We start from the raw sequence: 18,234 nt of genomic DNA on the forward strand, positions 1-18,234 counted from the left end.
CGAGAGTGAAAATATTGAAAGTTTTGGTTTGCCAGCGAATATATATTTACAGTTGTATCAATTTAAACCATTTCGAGAAGAAAATGATAAACAACGACAGAAATATTGAACTATTATATGTATGAAGACTAGAATCCACAGAGAGACGACACTACTAACATATCCGAAAATTAAATAGAAATATTTAAATAGAAATAAATGAGAAGATAATAAAAAATAAATCGCATACAAGAAGTACCAAAAACTAAAAAAAATACGAAATGAAATGTCAGGTTAAGCACCGAGTTGATTTACATAGCGCAATTCAAGAAAACAGTTCTCACTGATTTAAGGTTTTTAAAACTGAAAATGTAGGTTAATAATGTATGATATAAATCAGATCCGACACGTCTGAATACTTGATTGCAAAATATTTTATCACTATCATTATATCTTCAAAACTTCAAGCATATTTGTCATTTTTCACAGAAATCATTTTAATTTATTTTAAGGGAGAAACACTATGTAAAATATTCAGTTTTATTTAATTTTCAAAACAATGCACATATGTTCATGAACTGGGATACAGTGGGAGCAACTCGATAATATTCAGTTTGTAGTCATGGAATTGAAACACAGTAAACTTATGAACCATTTTTGTAGTATTCAGGAGAAAACATGTTTAATAAAAAACAGGTAAGTGAAGGACATAGTAAAATAATCTAGGCTATAAAGTACAAACCTGTGTAAACTGGAAATTCCGAAATCCTGTCAAAACCAGACACTTTTCAAGTCCCTGTTTATCAGTTTAAATGTATTTTGAACCCTGGTTAACCGAAAACACCTTGTCTAAATCGAACTTATTTTAAAATCCAAACGGGGTTCTGTTTAGACAGGTTTCACTGTATATGATTTACATACGTGATTAATCAATCATCACTATAACAAATGATTATCATCATTTGGTATTTCTTGTTTTCTATGTATTTGCGTCAATATGGCCTCCCTGACGTCACCAAGACAGAAAATGCTTATACATAAATCATTATGATATACCTGACAGTGTGATTCTTCACTGCGTTGGAATTTATAAATCAATGTATCAAAAGATTTTTACTGATTTTAAGTACTTGGCAAAATGTATGAACTTAACTATCTGTTTAACTGTAAGAGGAATTTGAACCGCTTTTTTATCTGAATTCATCCAGTGTGTGTATGTTTGTGGGTTTTCAGGTGCTCTTTTACACTTTTCTATCGTTTGGTTAAACTTACGTCTTTAATTTTTTAATATTGACTTCACTTTTACACATAAGATTAGTTCTAACCTCTCATAAAACTGTCCTTGATCTGTCAGAAGAAAAGTTATATGACAGAATTAGATCAGTTCTTGAGTCAGCTCTTCTGATAATTCTAGCAAAACTGTTTTCGTAGATAATAATGAATTTGTGAACGCTAGCCACGTTTAAAAGGTAAAAAAAGGAACTAAATACAAATAAAATAATGAATAAAACGTTTAAACAAATTGATAAATGTGAGCCCAAATTTTCGGCCTAAAGGCCATCGTCAGGGGCAAAGATTATTTAAGATAAAACGGTCAATCCCTACCACAGACAAAGTGCCCTTCAAAATTTATCTTTAAAGGAGAAGACCATGTTATTGTGCAAGTCATAAATATCGAAACTAATCTGATAAATATTCAAAAAAATTAAATTGAAACAAAATAATTTCCTTTTCTTAGTTAATTAATCGAGATTTATATTTAGAAAATTTGAATTTCCCGCGCTTATGGGCGCCATCATGATCAGTTGAACTGTGACGTAACGAAGTCGGTTTGTAAAGTGAAAGTAAATAGGTAATTGATTACGATGTCCGAAGAAATCGCAAATTTGGGACTTTCCCCCTATAATTTCAACCTAAAGTAAATAGAAGAGATTGAGGCACAACATGTAAAGAAAAGTCAGATATCATTGACGAACAACGGGATTTGCAGCCAGATGACTAGTATTTGTAAGGAAAATATTATGGCTACTTTCGAAGAATGTTCGTGTAGGTGGTAAAACACTTTTAGAACATTTCTCTTTCATCTCTTATAGCTTGACAGGTCATCATGTTTTGGTGATTAGATAAACAGGATCGTAGAAATATTTACCGAATATTCTTTGTTTACATATTATTTGAAATATGAACATATGAAATACCAAACCGACTTAGTGACGTCATCACCCAATCGGAAGCTATCAGTAAAATCAATTAAGTCTGACTATGATCTTCCATCAGATAAGAGTTAGGTAAGATGGCTATCCACTTATATTTCAAGGATTTAGAACTGTGCATAGCTTTGATCATTTTATAAAAGCGCATTTTGCATTAAAGGTTTACGTGCGTATGATTTATCAAAAGAGCATTACTTAATGCAAAGATGGTCTATCCTTTTAACATTATGAGATAGGTATCAAGTTCAAGATGAAAATTGCTAAAACGAAAAGCAATTGAAAACAGGGTTATGGTGACTAAATAATGCGGGTTTTGACATTCATTTCAAAGAGTTGGGCAGTCCCAAGAAAGCTGATGGTACGATGTTCCAGGAACTTACGCTGTTTTTCGCCTGAACATATTTTCAAAAAGACAGTTACTTTCATATCGTCAACTCTGTGGTTTGCTTCCCGAAAATGTTCCCCGACTGGTTTTTTGTAGCGTCTGGGGGTAATTTCTTTGCACAGCACGAGTAAATACCATGATTATAGTTATACATGTATCTTTATTTATTGGCATTTATGGACGGAAACCATAATAACAAACTAGTTACCTGATTAAAATCTGAATATCTGCATTGATTTCCCAGTTTTGTAAGTAGTCTTCAAGTTCTTGCGTTGCTTGTCATGCATTTAGTAAAGTTTAAAAGGGTAGCTTCTGTTAGTTTTGAATAATTTAAGTATGATGAATTGGTGTATATTACTTATATATATGCGGTTAATACACGAACTGGTTTTAAAGTCAGTACAGAAGAGGAAACATACCATTATCTCAATAAGGTAAATTATATAAATGCAGTGTTTATTATGAGTTAGTTTGTCCATGATATTCTCATGCGTCTAAAGTTTTTTTTATTTTTCGATTGGTCCACGCGCATTTACTTCGGTCAATTTTAGTCGAGTATCAATAAACCCTTTTGTTAAAGGTTAAGGGAAATAAGATTAAGATTGTCCCGTCGTTTTTCTGAATAACCTGTAAATGTAACAACTTAAGTACAATTCTGTGTAAGAATCAGGCAATGGGTGGCACATCATATTTCTCAATTTGGTCTGTTTTGCTACAAATATATCCAATTCATGTAGAAAACAACTGAAAAGCTATTTAAATTTATCCTGAAGCAAATGTGACGTAGATATTTTTTGACTGCTTATATAAGGAAAAGGTTCGGAAAAATTTTCCCGCCATTTTTCCATAGTGCATTTCAACTAAATTTGACCTATCAATAGCAAATTTTACAAACACTTTGATAGTTATTTCTGGAGGTTATCGGGTATAAATACTTGGTTAATGCAATAAAATCTCTGTGTTTTTGCCTTCATGTGCCACACCTTATACACATATACAAGAAATCCAGGTATCTGGTTTATTTTTCGATTTGTTAGTCGTGCATTAAATTCATGGCTACACTTCAGCAATTAAGTGCTATTTTCTGTAAGAAATCAGGAGAGTCTGGGTTGGAAAAAAAGCTTTATATATAATCTTATTTGATATTTTATCTATCAGAAACGCAAAATTGATTTTCATTTTAATTGTTAGTAATTTGAGGTGCAGTTTTTGAGATTTAGAATGGTGAGGCTAGAATCTTCATCTTATCTGAAGAGTCGGCCAAATATGTTTAAATACGTTAATTTTTATTGTATATTTTTATGCTCGTTGCAAAACTATAGGTCCAAAAATTTGGTTATAACTTTAAAAAGATAATTATCTAGGTAAGGTCTTTCCACCTACTTTTAGAAATCTGCGAAATAGAAAGCTAGCTAGCATTACAGAGCCTTAACTGCTCATTTTTAATTATCAAACCTAGACAAGCGTTTTCGGTGTATTTAATCGATTTAGCTAGGCATGTTAAGTTTGGTTCTAAATGTGCTTTGGTCACTGTTGTGCATTTTACATGTATATTATTAGAATTACTTCTTAAACTTGACGTCATTTACCTTTTTTTATTATTATTTTCCCTTTTTTTGTTTATATCTTCTGTATTATTTCGTCTACTGGTTTTACCGATTTTGACTGTTGGCAATTTGATGCTGCCCATTTATGTTGTACTATACCGGAACTATTTAATTGTAATAGAAGCGGGAGATTACACGCACTATAAAACTTAATTAAACAAAGTCATAATCACTCACGTAATGGATGACATATATTTAGCTTGTAGTACATCTTCAAAGGTATTAAGTCAATGTGTGTGGAAAAACCCTAACAATTCGAATTAACCTTCCAAACCCAAACACTTAGAAATTAATGTTTTTTCAAAGACCTACATCGATTCTTTTATGTAATGTATTTAGGCACAGTCACGTTTCAGCAATTAATGACATACTTTTCGCTGAACTTACATCTTCCGATATGTATAATCAATATGTCTGAAGAAATACTATTTTTAGATCAAAAGTAATTGAAAATATTTGTATTGTAGCTTTTCTTCTATAGGAAATATTTATTAGCAAGAAAGCTTGTGTATCAATCTGTATCATTGACAAACATAACTATTATTAATTGCATTTTTGTTTTACTGTTGTATTTACACATTTATTCAACGGGTTATAGTTTTCCTTTCCTCGTTTGTCTACCCCGGACTTGACTTTTTATGAGCAACTCGGCGGGTGTTTCTAGAAATACAAAGGACGCTTACCCTACCGGTGCACCTGGTTCATGCTCCCAGTTTTTACTGGAGTCCGAGTTGCTCATTTACTTTTGTTACTTTGCATGTATGTTTTTAGTTACTTTATATTCTTTGTTGTGTATGTCTGTTTTCCATGTCTGATTTTTGTCCCTGGATTACATTCTTTTGATTACCGCCATAACCTTGGTTCCCTTGATTACTCTCTCAGAGAAGGAACCCCTCAGTAGAAGCATGTAACTAAATACAAATACAAATGTATACAGAAACAAAAGTATCCAAAAAGGAAAGCAAATTCAATATTTAGAATGTCATCTTTGACGGATGAAAGAATAAAAGTTTAAAGAGTTTAAATTATAAAAAAAAAGTCTCACGAGGTTCAGTACATCTTGGTAAAGGGCAACTTTTTTTCTTTGAAAATATCATGTAAAATTTGAATGTGTTTTTTGAACTAAAAAAAATCTAAAAACTCTCAAGTCATTTGTGTAAATTCATTAAACACGTTTGATATAGTGATTTTTTTTTTCATTTTCATGAAAGTTTGTCGCATACCTAAAAGCTTAAACCTTAACTTGACTAACTCCACCGCTGATTTCATGCGTCTTTCCAAAGTCCTGAGATGTTGGTATTTTATGTGTCTTTGTGTCAATTTATTACTTTTTAGTGTGAATATGATTATTGTTATCATGGATATAATACTTTTCTTGTCGGAGCCAATCACAACCTGCTGAAAGGTATGTGTACACTTGTTGAAGGTTTTCTGTTGAACTCTGATGTTTATCTTGTTGAAGGTTTTCTGTTGAACTCTGATGTTTATCTTGTTGAAGATATAGTTTATACGTTGGTACTTTTTTGTTTCACAAATAATAAAAAAAACAGTAATAAATCCATGATAACATAACTACATAATTTTCAATATGGATTCTTTTGGAAAGGTTTTTTTAACATGGTTTTCGAAGATAGGATTGTCAAAACCAAATATTTTATCAAGATTAAAAAACAAATATTCAATTCATGCAACGAATTGTGCTTGGAAGGACTTTTTAAGACTAATAATGAAGTGTGACTCTAAACAGCACAGAAACGACGCAAGTAGTGTGGATATGTAACCAAAGCAGTACGAAAGCGAATATAGATATAGTCAATTTAACAATTCAAAGCATTTATCATATCTAAATATTTCCAATTATTGCATTCATCTCGCTCTATCGGAGGAAGCTAACTCTACCGGTGCACCTAGTCCATGCTTCCAGTTTTTAGTGTTACTTTGTATGTATCTTTCTCCTTATTTTATGTACTTTGTTGTATGTGTCTGTTTTCTATATTTGGTCTTTGTCCTTGGATTACATTATTTTGAATTCCGATAGAATGTTGGTTCCCTTGATTACTCGTTGAATCATTAGAAAACGCATTATATTCACTACAAGTTATGGATGGAAAACAATAGTTGGATTATTTTCTTTTGTATTTATTTATTTATTACGGTCTTTCCCATTTCAATGGGAAGACCTTCTTGTATTTCTTCTGATTATTATTATTCTTTTTTTTCACCGCCCAATTTGCCCGTTTCTGATTAAATCGTATCACGACAAGATATTGACTATCCTTTGCAAACTAACAGAAGACTTTCGAATTCACCCTGTGATACGTGATCATTTGTCGGTCCAGAGATATCTGTCCCGTAGCGGAAAAACAAATTTTGTAAAAATTTCTTAAACGGTTTTAGATACACACAAACCTATAGCTCCATATTGTTCAGAAACAGACGGCAGTGCTATTTGGAAAGGTTTCGGAAAGATTTGAGGTTTCCCTGGATACGCGATTTTGCGACCTAAAATGAAATTATTCGGTTGGTCACTAAACTTTTAAACCATTAGTAAGACTGTTATACTGAAAAGTCACATTGTTTCCACATTGCTGTGTCAACTAACATGATGGAGTCAGATTACTCACACATGTTAACACTATACATTTATCTAATACATTACAACTATGATTTAAAAGTACATATCCTGTGATTTACTTTGAATACTTTAGATCATCACACACATAGATTATCCATTTCTAATGCATAGATCTACTTTATGTGTATTTTTAGTACTTCATGGAGGGATGGCCATTTGGTACCAGTATCGTATTGCATATCCGTGAGTGGGTGTACGTCAAAACATGGATGCTATAAAAATATAGTGCATTTTCTTTTTGCCTCTCTACAAACTAATATTTTGTCAAAAGATATGAACAATGACTTATAAAATAGAGCAAACATCACACTGTAAGATGAAGAACTTTTTTAAAAGAAAATCTAACATAATATCATAAAAATGTTCCACTGAAAAGGTTGGTTTGGTGAGTGCAAAACGAAAGTGAAAGTAGGGAAAATGGCTATTTATAGTTCGAGACTACTTTTCTGTCCGATCTTCGTGGACTCACCCTATTTTCTTTGCGGGAAATTATTTTTTCACATGTCCTTAGAAATGCTACATAAGTGAAAGTTTTATTGAATCAATTTACATATTTTTTAAAAAATCCTAAAAATATGCACTTCACTATAGAAGTCTATGGGAAAATTAGTACGATACTGAGACCTAGTAAGCCAGTTTTTCAAGTAAAGTTGGATATTCAGCAAGTGGTCTTTACCAGCTGAAAAAGTAGTACCCCAATGCAGGTAACACTTTTAAGGTGAATTAGCCAACTTTTGAACCTGATTTTTTATGGTAGCTCTGGTTTTTTGCATTTATGGTTAATCTTTACCAAATTTGGAAATGCATTTTGTTTTCATGAATTTGTAGGATATCAGTTCAATAAAATAATTATCTTGACTATTTATGATGAGCATATCTATATTCAGGTAACCTAAAGCAAGTAATACTCCTGCATAAAGGATAGTTTTCAAGTTACAACACATTTTAAGTATGTGGTTAGGACTTGAAAATAGTCATTTTCCATACATTGCCTCTTATATATGAAAAAATGAATATTTTTTTAATTTTTTGTTTTTCTTTCAAATAAATAGCTAAAATGAGTTGCCATATAACTGTGTGGTTGATTTAAACACAGAAATGTCACAAAAGTCATCAGCCAATTTTTTAGTGGACTTTTTTTAGTGGTTCAAATGGACAGATTCTAATGTGGCAAGAAAAATAATTGTATTTTTTCATATAAAAACTGAATTTTTTCAAAAAGTATCTAAAGAAGACAATTGTTATTATAATATTCATACCAGTAAACTATATTTCTTGCATCATAGCTATCTGTTTTAAAGAAAATGTCCTTTTCCTGTCATATTTAGGTCCATTTGTATCTGCCTGGGGTACAAAAATGGCTTAAAATCTGTATTTTCTGCATATGAAAAGCTATATTTTTTTAAAACTATGATATTGGTATAATTTTTTCTGGATTCATTATAATTGAAATGACCATATCTATAGTTTAAAACAGTTGGTTGTACCGGTCATTATACTTTACTTTAAACAAGAGGCTCCCTTGAGTTAAAGACAAAAATGAAGGTTCGGATATCAATATTTCCATATATGGAACTCACAAGTGGGGATTAAATAATGATTTGGAACTCATAGTACAGCTCATGTATCTACCATGTCAGAATAAACCACAAAGTTGCTTAGTTTGATTAATGCAGCAGCTTTTTATCAAAAGTAATATTTTCTGGCTAACATTGAGATATTAGCCTTATGCCTGGAAGAGGGTACCTATATAAGAATTGTAACAGAAAACTCATGTTTGTTGCAGGGCAATGATATTCTGAATTTTCAGTATGAAAATGAATGCTCTAGCAGAAAAACAACAACTTTTAGGATTATATTGAAATGTTTATTACTAATAGGTACCAGTATCGTATTGCATATCCGTGAGTGGGTGTACGTCAAAACATGGATGCTATAAAAATATAGTGCATTTTCTTTTTGCCTCTCTACAAACTAATATTTTGTCAAAAGATATGAACAATGACTTATAAAATAGAGCAAACATCACACTGTAAGATGAAGAACTTTTTTAAAAGAAAATCTAACATAATATCATAAAAATGTTCCACTGAAAAGGTTGGTTTGGTGAGTGCAAAACGAAAGTGAAAGTAGGGAAAATGGCTATTTATAGTTCGAGACTACTTTTCTGTCCGATCTTCGTGGACTCACCCTATTTTCTTTGCGGGAAATTATTTTTTCACATGTCCTTAGAAATGCTACATAAGTGAAAGTTTTATTGAATCAATTTACATATTTTTTAAAAAATCCTAAAAATATGCACTTCACTATAGAAGTCTATGGGAAAATTAATACGATACTGAGACCATTTGACCTGGAAGTGATAATTAAGACCTTTACTTTTGATACTTTGTAATTACCTCCCTTTGCTTTATTCTATGATAATGAAATCTATTATTTAGTATTGTTATCAATGACAGTTTTGATGAAATTAACAGAAACATTTAATACTTGTCAGGAACCTCAGCATTTTGGAATATATCCCTGAAATCAGTTATCTTGTCTCACCGACATAATAGGTAATTATCATAGTATATCAATCTAGACATGCTGGTCTATGTTAAGAGGATAATGGTTTATGGTCAAGTACCTCAGGGCAGAATATATATAAAATGGATAGGAAAGACCTTACAATTGTTTTCGAACAATTGACTTTTTACTTTATTAAAATTGGTTTTCAAAATTTTCCCATTAACTATTTTGGCAGTACGTGCCAAGGATTTAATTTGGTCGTACATTATTTACACTAACCCATGTAACCTTAACAAATGGGCTTTATTAATTGAGAGAACTTTACTTCATTTGAAGTTATAAATTAAGAAAAATCTACAAAGTATATCCTAATGTTAACAAATAGTGATCAAAGTTTTATGGGGTTTTTGTTTTGTTTTTGTTTTTTTGTTACGATTGGTAGATTGGTTAACAAAACTATATTTTTGGTTGCATTTTTAAAAAAAAATCATTTTTTTTTAAATTAAATGTTTTGTTTTATTTTAGCGTCTGCCTAATTTTGAATTGTACAGTTCTTTCTATATATTTTTTTATCTCCTTTAAGAACGAAGGTTATATCAAAAGCCAAATATAAATTTCTGCTCGGTTAGAAGTTTTAAACAAATTATCAAAAATAAAAATACGTAGGCTTTCAAACCATGAATCACATTTTGCATGATTCCTTTCTGGAGTGCTACTTAATCATTATGTTTCCCTTTAAAAGAAGTAGACTTCATGTCATATACCACTTTTGCCGAGTTAAATTAGGATACTGTCATCAATACGAAGAAAATACCTTCCTAAATGTTTGTTAAATTATCGGTAAATGGTTCAGGGTTTGGCATATAATTCAGGTTTTATCACGATCAGATCAACCGGAAGTCTTTTTTTAACATCGAAGTAGTTCCAATCAAATAACATTTACATGTTTGAGGCGTTCTTGTTAAAGCACCGTTATTGACTGTTTCAGAGTATTTCAAAGCTTTAATTGATCAAGATGTAGCGTTTTGCCGAAGTTCTCAAACACGGTTACTATATAAGGCATTTTCAGACATAGATTTCTGTATATTTAAGGGGAAGAGAGCTTTTGTTTTCTCTCAAAACTATAAATAGGTTTTACATTTTCAACCACCAGTGTTACGACCTGTTTTATCGGGAAGAAACTTTACCAGGACACTAGTTACTCCCGTTGTAGTATTAATCTACCGTGCAGGTCCGGTGATAAAAGAATAGGCCTGCAGCAGCGCTAAGCTTGTCATATAAGGCGACTAAATAGTGCTCAGAAACCTAGCCGGGGGCTAGGCGCTCTGCCCACAGGGCAACTGGGATGTGTGCCCCAGGTGGTGGAATGGGGTACCCCTGTCGTGTTACATGCTGGGGTTGTCAGTCTATAATACGGAAAACCTGACCGCAAACCATAGTGGTGCACCGTGTTGGGAAAGATGCCACGTTCCTCGCACGTTAAAGAACCCTGCTGTGGTATTCGATAGGAGTAGGAACCTTTGCGCTCCGCCACAGGAGGCTAAATTGCCCGACCTTACCCATCCCCCTTTTTCCAGTGGCAATCAAAATATGTCGACCCTATTATCCTTGTGACCCATCCTTTTTTTTCATTTCATGTTCATTGTCTGAATGTAGCTGAAATATTGCTGCTCGGACGTTAAACCCCAACAAACAAACAAATGTAGTATTAATTCAATGTGGATACCGAAAATTTCGAAAAATCTTCTGGAAACCCTTAAACAATAAAACTATCATCAAAATGCAATAGCATTAAAACCTATGATTTTTCAACTCTATACTTTTATTCCCCATACTCAATTAAAATCCCAAATCAAAACCATTAGACATGGTTGTTACTCAAAAACAGACGGTGCACTAAGATACAAATATGTCGTTCTTGGTAGAGATACATCATACTTAGTAAAAAAATCATTCCAAATAATATTCCAAAAAATACCAAATTAGATGTTTTCAAAATGCTGGAATTTTTTATCGACAACATATAAATCCAGTGTGATGGATGCGTTTTTCAACAAATGATCGACATTCAAATGGGAACATTTTTTGTTCCCCTATTTGGTGACCTGTTCCTTTACTCTTATGGGACTGACTTTATGGCTGATCTGATCCAAAAGAAGAAAAATCGTTTAGCTAGATCCTTTAATCTCAGTTTCCAGTATAGAGAAGACGAATTATCATAAGAAGGACGTTACAATACCAGTTCCGAGATTGGATACATCGCATGTATCACAAAGAACTTGTGATAAGGGATTCCACAGGCACTGTGAAGTCAACATCATATTTTGACCTACACTTAGTTATCGATGGTAAATAAAAATAAAAGTATTGACCAAACAGTACGACAAACCTGATAACTTTTCATTTTGTATTGTCAAATGTCCTTCCGTCTGTTGCAACATTTCTTCAGCACCTGGATATGAGTTTTCATATCACAATCCACACGTTATGCCAGAGCTTGCCGAAACTAAACAGACTTTTTGTATCGCGCTAGAATTCTTACAGTTAAGTTTCTGTAACAGAGTTATGTTGCAAGAAGATTGAAAACATCACTACATACGCTTTATGATCGTCATCACAAACTTGTGGATCGTTACGGTGTAACCATCTGCACCATGAAAACTGATTTGTTCAACATGTCATAGTTATCCTTTCCTCTTTCGTCTACCCAGGACTTGACTTTTTAATGAGCAACTCGGTGGGTGTTTTCAGAAAAGCAGAGGACGCTTTCCGTACCGATACACCTGGTCCATGCTCCCATGTTTTTAGTGGAGTCCTCTCTTTAAAATGCTGTAAATGTACATGTAATGTGAAATTTCTTAACCGAGATCAAGTACGTTGGGTATTCAATGTTCGATATTCGACATTCAAACTTTTCAATATCAAACTGAATATCAAACGGTAAAATTTTAATGGAGAATGGGACTTTTTAAGTGGTAAATGATTGGAAAGCTCTATTTGTATGGAATTAAAAAAATACCAGATTCATTAAAATTGAACATGGGATATTGATTCTAGAGCAAATCTAACACTTGGTCTGCTCTCCCAGACTGGAGAAATTCTGCCTTGTGTCCTGCTACATGCATTCATATAATGAAAAAATCTGTAAACATGGGAAAAATGAAAAATTACACCTGTTTACCATAACATATATTACATCTGTCTATGTATAAATGCTTAACTACGTTTAAACAATATATCCACCCAATTTCAACTTTTAATTTTAAGTTTTACAAATTTTGACAGTAACTTGGGGTTCGAAACAGTGCGCCTTCATGTAACTGTATAGTGTACCGTTGATATTCAAATCCGTTCTATATTCAATATATAACCAGAAACGAATGTCAAACGAATATCGAACAGCAATATAATCCTGTTTAATATTCAGTTTGATATTCAAATCCATTCTATATTCAATCTATAAACCGGGAAGGAATATAAAACGAATAAACGAAAAAAAAAAAAAAAAAAAAAAGACAACGGTTGCATATTCATTTGATATTCATTTAGAGTTTACATTCTTAAAAGTAACCCGAAATTAATATCAAATGAATATCAAACGGTAAAATTTTACCGTTTGATATTGAACAGTTCGAATATCAAATATCGAACATCGAATATCTAACGTATTTGACCTCTTCTGATCCCTTTTATCCTTTTTAAATAAGGTAATTAACTAAGTGAAAAATATTTCTACGCTCGCTTTTCATATTGGTTTGTGTATTGACGAAACAATATAGCGTCTTCGTTTCTTTGCATTGTTTATTTCCATATTACCATAATTACTCTGAATTCCGTTGCATTTAATTATTCCCTTGTAGTCATTTCTATTGTCTCTCAGTTTTGAGTTTTTAAAGCAGTGTCGGAATTTTTCCACCGGTCATTATAGGCCCATACGCGTATGTCGACCTCTTTTTTTCTACTTTGTTTTTAACATTGATTATTATATTTTTGAATCTTCGAACCAACGAGGTTCTTGAGTGTGCCATGCGCAGACATGCAAGAAAAGAGGGACAAGATCCAAGATAAAGACAAAAGATTTTGGTGTACAAGCAGCTGAAATTTTGTGGTGAATAATTTTAATATCTATGCACACACAATAAAAACCCAAATACAAACAAATAAAAAATAACACCAACAAAACCAACAACAAAAAATCAGAAAGAACAGTGCATCCAAAAAATAAGATTTCCCTAAAATATTTTATTTTAAATTCTGAACAAAGTTAAATTTAATAGCTGATATGTCGTCAATTCACATGTCATATACCGTATCAAATCAATATATTTTAAACTAGATTTCACCTTTGAATTAAAATTTATGTACTTAGAAAATAAAAGCCTTAAATTTTGTCCTTTCATTTCGTCACATATCCTTTGATTATCCATTGTTATGCATGCCCCTTCAAACCAACTACAAATAAATAAAACAGTAGATATGCATACTTCACCTTCAAACATATATACCGTATAATAATATAAAAGTTTATGCACTTGTAAGTACCGTAGAAACTACCATTTTCTATTTGCTTGGTTTTCCCTTCTGACATTTAATTCCGGTTGAGAGTACATATCAGTAGCAATAAATAAATAAGCATATATTTCATACAGAGCCAGTCATGCATTTACTTAAGGATGTAAAATGCAAATTAAGCTTCAGTAAAGATTGCAGTACATAATTTTAATGAAATGAAGACAATTCCTTTATTAGAGATTAACACAAAAACTATATTAATATGAAAACGATCCGTAGATAACACTTCAAAAACTTAATTTGGTGAGTCTTTTTGACTGAATATTAACTTATTTTGTGTTCATACAAGTTGTATAATATGTACACTTGCGTTAAACGTTTAAATCATATTTCTTCAATGAGTCCACGTGCAGCTTGATAAGTCGAAACTCGTTCTTTTATTTTTCGTTGATCAATTTCTACCAAAAAAAATATTTCAGCACCTCTACTACTTATGTGAGCTAGCACTGCGGAGCATTAAATGCTAGTTTTATACCAACCTTTTTAATGTAACTAGTATTTAGCAGATCTTGCTGGATACAAGTAATGTGATTCTATAGGCAGATTGGCCACATTTTGGGAAGGTGTTTGAGATGCCACGATAAAGCGTCATAGACATTTCTTGGATAGAACGTATTTATTCAATCTTATGGTAGTATGCCGTATTTACTAACTAGTATAAGATGTCATATTGGCATGGCGTAGGCCAATAAAGATTTTAACTAGGCTAATATGGCGTATTGGAAGCGTACAAGGCTATTAGATGGCTACATCCTGTAACGGCGCACTTTTGTATTTTGTATTGTAGTGGCAATTTTGATCATTTTAGGCTAATATTCGAACATCAGTAAATAAAGATTAATGTTATGTTCTATATTCGGCTATATTTCTAAATGAAAGTATCGTATAGCAAGTGTCTTCATCTACTCTCTAGAATCGACCGAATACATTAATGTAGGTCTAGTTTTATATTGTGTATTTTCATGCTCATCACAAAAGAAAAGGTCAAACTTTCTACCATTATCTTAAATGGTAATTTATCATCCTAAGGTAATTCCAACTACTTTTGGAAATCGACAATCGCGAAAGAGTAAACCTTATTACTTAGGTGAGCTAGCATTACATAACAGTAAGTGCTCATAATACATTGATTTTTTTGTTGTTATTTAATCAATCTTTTTTGTCCTGTATAATATGATTCTTTTTGCGATTTGGCCATTTGGAGGGGGAGGGATTGATATTGCCTTGTTGCTTATGTGACAGGTTTTAGAATCTAGCAACTGGTTCTTTTTAAACCTTCTACTTCGATTTTGCATAAAGTACATTCTGAATGATAAATTTCTGAAATTACATCTGACAATGTGTTACACCAATGTGACTCAAAAGCCATAAAAAGCAATAACTTGAATGTAACTAACAAACCAAACTTTTTCCAAAACTTGGCCACTAGGCATTACCATCCACATCGATATTGTATGTATTTCATTGGAGTCACAGGTACACTTCAGTAATAAAGTACACACATTCCGATATTGTTCCTTCTTTGTTTTTCATATGAGGTTATCTCCAAATTTATGTGATTATCTTAATGAATACATTTTGACAAAAGTGTCTTAATCTACTCTTAAAGACGCATTGGGTATTTTGTTTGACATGTCGAATAATTTCGAAAGTAATTCCTTTCAGGAGAAAAATCCCTTCAAAATCATGACATGAAAACACACTTCTCAAATTCATTTTTGCTAATCGAATGTATTTATTGACACGAGGTATTTTGACATAAACACCAGAAATAAAACACCACACTGTCGTTACAGGTAGCAGATTAAAAAAACAGAAAAAAAACAGATCTTGTCTCTTGTAAATGACCTTGACCTTCAACGCTACTCGTAAGTGGCTAGGACGCCTTTTGCGTATGAAACATGCTGAGTTATTTTTTTTCACGTTATTTATGTGGTTAATAGATCATTGGAACGTTTGTATTCAGCAATTAACATCAAGCTCGTATAAGCATCAAAGTAAATTGGACTGATTTCAAATTCATAGATTTTGGTGAAATTAAACATGATACAAATATATCACTAATTTAAAGAGTTATGTCCCTTACACTAGGTCAACCTCCTTTAATAAGTATTCGGTATAGGTATGATACGCTTTTGATATGTTCTATTTTAGGTATGAAATGTGTCCATCTTAATCTACATTATAAATAATTTAACAGGTGAAAATTAAAGATGGCTCAGTTTTTTATCCTTTATAAAACGAATCACGGAATCTGACACTTGTAAAGTCTACCTGATAATTTGTAATCAATAAATTTAAATCACATGTACAATCAAGTGAGGTTTTCAATTTTTTATTGAATTCGTCAACGAAAATGATTTGATATTTGATAATAGAATTTTGTTTGATCACTTTTACTTTCAGCTCAATACGTTATAATATCTATTTTTTGATAGATTCGGAGTGTTTTTTCTTTTTAAGGCTCTTTTTGAAAGCAGCCCCCCCCCCTTTGAGTAAAGGAACATATGTCACGTTTGTTTTTAATCTATTTTAATACAATGACAATGAAAAATTCTCATGTGTTTTGATTTCTATAGTATTGAATTCATTTTGAAAATTTTTGACGTTTTGGGTTGTAAAGACTGAATTATATATCAACACTCGTTGAGTTGTTGTAAAAAGGTTCATTTATTTTAAATTCTGAACTATCTTAATTTATTAGCTTTTTAAAACTTGTATATTATGCTCCATGGTTGGTCATATTAGACCATTTGTCGTGTTTGATGGTTTGTCACATTAGACTTGTATGTGTGGATCCATGATTTGTCACATCGGACATGTACGTCGTATTCCATGATTTGTCATATTAGACTTGTATGTTATGTTCGATGGTTTGTCACATAAGATATATATGTCGTGTCCCATGATTTATCGCATAAAAACTTATATGTCGTGTCCACTTGTTTGTCACATTAGATTTTTTTTCTGTTATGTTCCTTGGTTTGTCAAATTATAACTTGCCTGTTGTCGCAATATAACGTTTATGTGCGCCATGGTTTTTCAAAACAAAACTTTTAATTCCTATTCCCTGGATTGTAACATCAGAAAGTGTAAGTCTTGTTCCATTTTTTTTGCAAAGAACATGCAAGTTTTTGTTTTAACTTTAACTTATAGTTTATGGAAACTTGATTTTTTAATAGAGCTTTTCAGTTTAAATTACATGATAATTGTTTCATTTTTTGCAGGTGTTACACAATTCCTAAATTTTCGTGCACAAGCTAAATATGGTAAGATGCAGAACAAGAATCTTGTCCATCATATCATCTTTGTTACTGTTAGCCTACTTTACTTGTAATATCAGAATGCCAAAGGAAGTTTTGGGAGCTTTCCATATATGCAGACCATTTCTGCATAATTACACTCTAGTAAACTTGACAGACATAGTTAGAGAAATAATTGAAAAGGGATCTACAAACACAAAACCTATAAATACAATATACAGTGAGTATCAATCTTTATATAGTCGGAGTTGTAAACAGGAAACTAGTTTAATTATTATGGTTAAGTCATATGTAGGAAACGTCCTGCAACGTAAAGCCATTCGAGAGACATGGGGAAATAATCGAAAAGAAACTGTACAGATCGTTTTTGTATTAGGATTTTCTGAGAAATATTCAGAATCAGTTAAGGAGGAATACAATAAATATGGTGATATTATCCAGGGATCATTTCTTGATATTTATGAAAATAATATTTACAAAACTCACATGGCTTTTGATTGGGTTTCATCAAACTGTTTACAAATTGAATGGGGACTTTTTGTTGATGATGACTATTTTGTGAATATTCCCAATATACAAAAATATATATCAACAACTGCAAATCTTGCCAAAAATGCGATGTTCGGGCACAAGGAATGTAATGACACACCAATTCGAAAGAAAAACAAGAAGTGGTATCTTACAACGGAAGAATATCCCTATGATATCATTCCGCCATTTTTATCAGGAGGATCTGTTCTAACTCATATAAGCGTCATACGAAAGTTAAGACTAGCATTTCCGTTCTGTAAAAGACTATGGCTCGATGATGTATTTGTTTCACTAGTTGCAATGAAGTTGAATATCGATTTAATAAACGAACCAAATTTTGTAAATCCTGATATAAAGGATCTTGATGTTAAAAATAGATTATCAAATCATTTTTTCAAAACTCCTGAAAGCTTGTATCAAGCATGGATGGATAACGAGCACCAGGATTCAATTGCAAGAAAGCTTATATAAAGGGTGGGAGGATAACAAAGAACAGGAAACGAAGACAATACTTATATATAAACGTACGTGTTATGTA

General features: G+C 32.0%; 2 protein-coding genes across 8 annotated transcripts in view; both read left to right on the plus strand.

The window, feature by feature from the left end:
- LOC148607617 (beta-1,4-mannosylglycolipid beta-1,3-N-acetylglucosaminyltransferase brn-like) overlaps positions 1–12,849 on the plus strand; it is a 30,887-nt gene extending 18,038 nt beyond the window's left edge. For 4 of the 6 annotated variants that reach the window (XR_015915077.1, XR_015915079.1, XR_015915076.1 and 1 more), the window contains 2 exons: positions 9,317–9,377; positions 11,522–12,849. The gene's annotated coding sequence lies outside the window, so the exon portion shown is untranslated. The other 2 variants (XR_015915075.1, XR_015915080.1) reach the window with 2 other exon arrangements.
- Positions 874–18,234, plus strand: LOC148607618 (beta-1,4-mannosylglycolipid beta-1,3-N-acetylglucosaminyltransferase brn-like). 2 transcript variants are annotated; one of them, XM_088544723.1, is made up of 2 exons: positions 874–1,986; positions 17,130–18,234. In XM_088544723.1, exon 2 carries the CDS (start codon positions 17,169–17,171, stop codon positions 18,165–18,167), a length of 999 nt encoding a protein of 332 aa, XP_088400849.1. In that variant the 5' UTR covers positions 874–1,986; positions 17,130–17,168; the 3' UTR covers positions 18,168–18,234. The 2 variants fall into 2 exon arrangements, with proteins under 2 accessions (XP_088400849.1, XP_088400851.1); XM_088544725.1 differs by lacking the exon at positions 874–1,986 and adding an exon at positions 2,015–2,267.

The sequence above is a fragment of the Perna viridis genome, chromosome 9 (assembly GCF_037379345.1).
Source record: "Perna viridis isolate PV_CMFRI_1.1 ecotype Kerala chromosome 9, ASM3737934v1, whole genome shotgun sequence".
NCBI classification, from domain to species: Eukaryota; Metazoa; Mollusca; class Bivalvia; order Mytilida; family Mytilidae; genus Perna; species Perna viridis.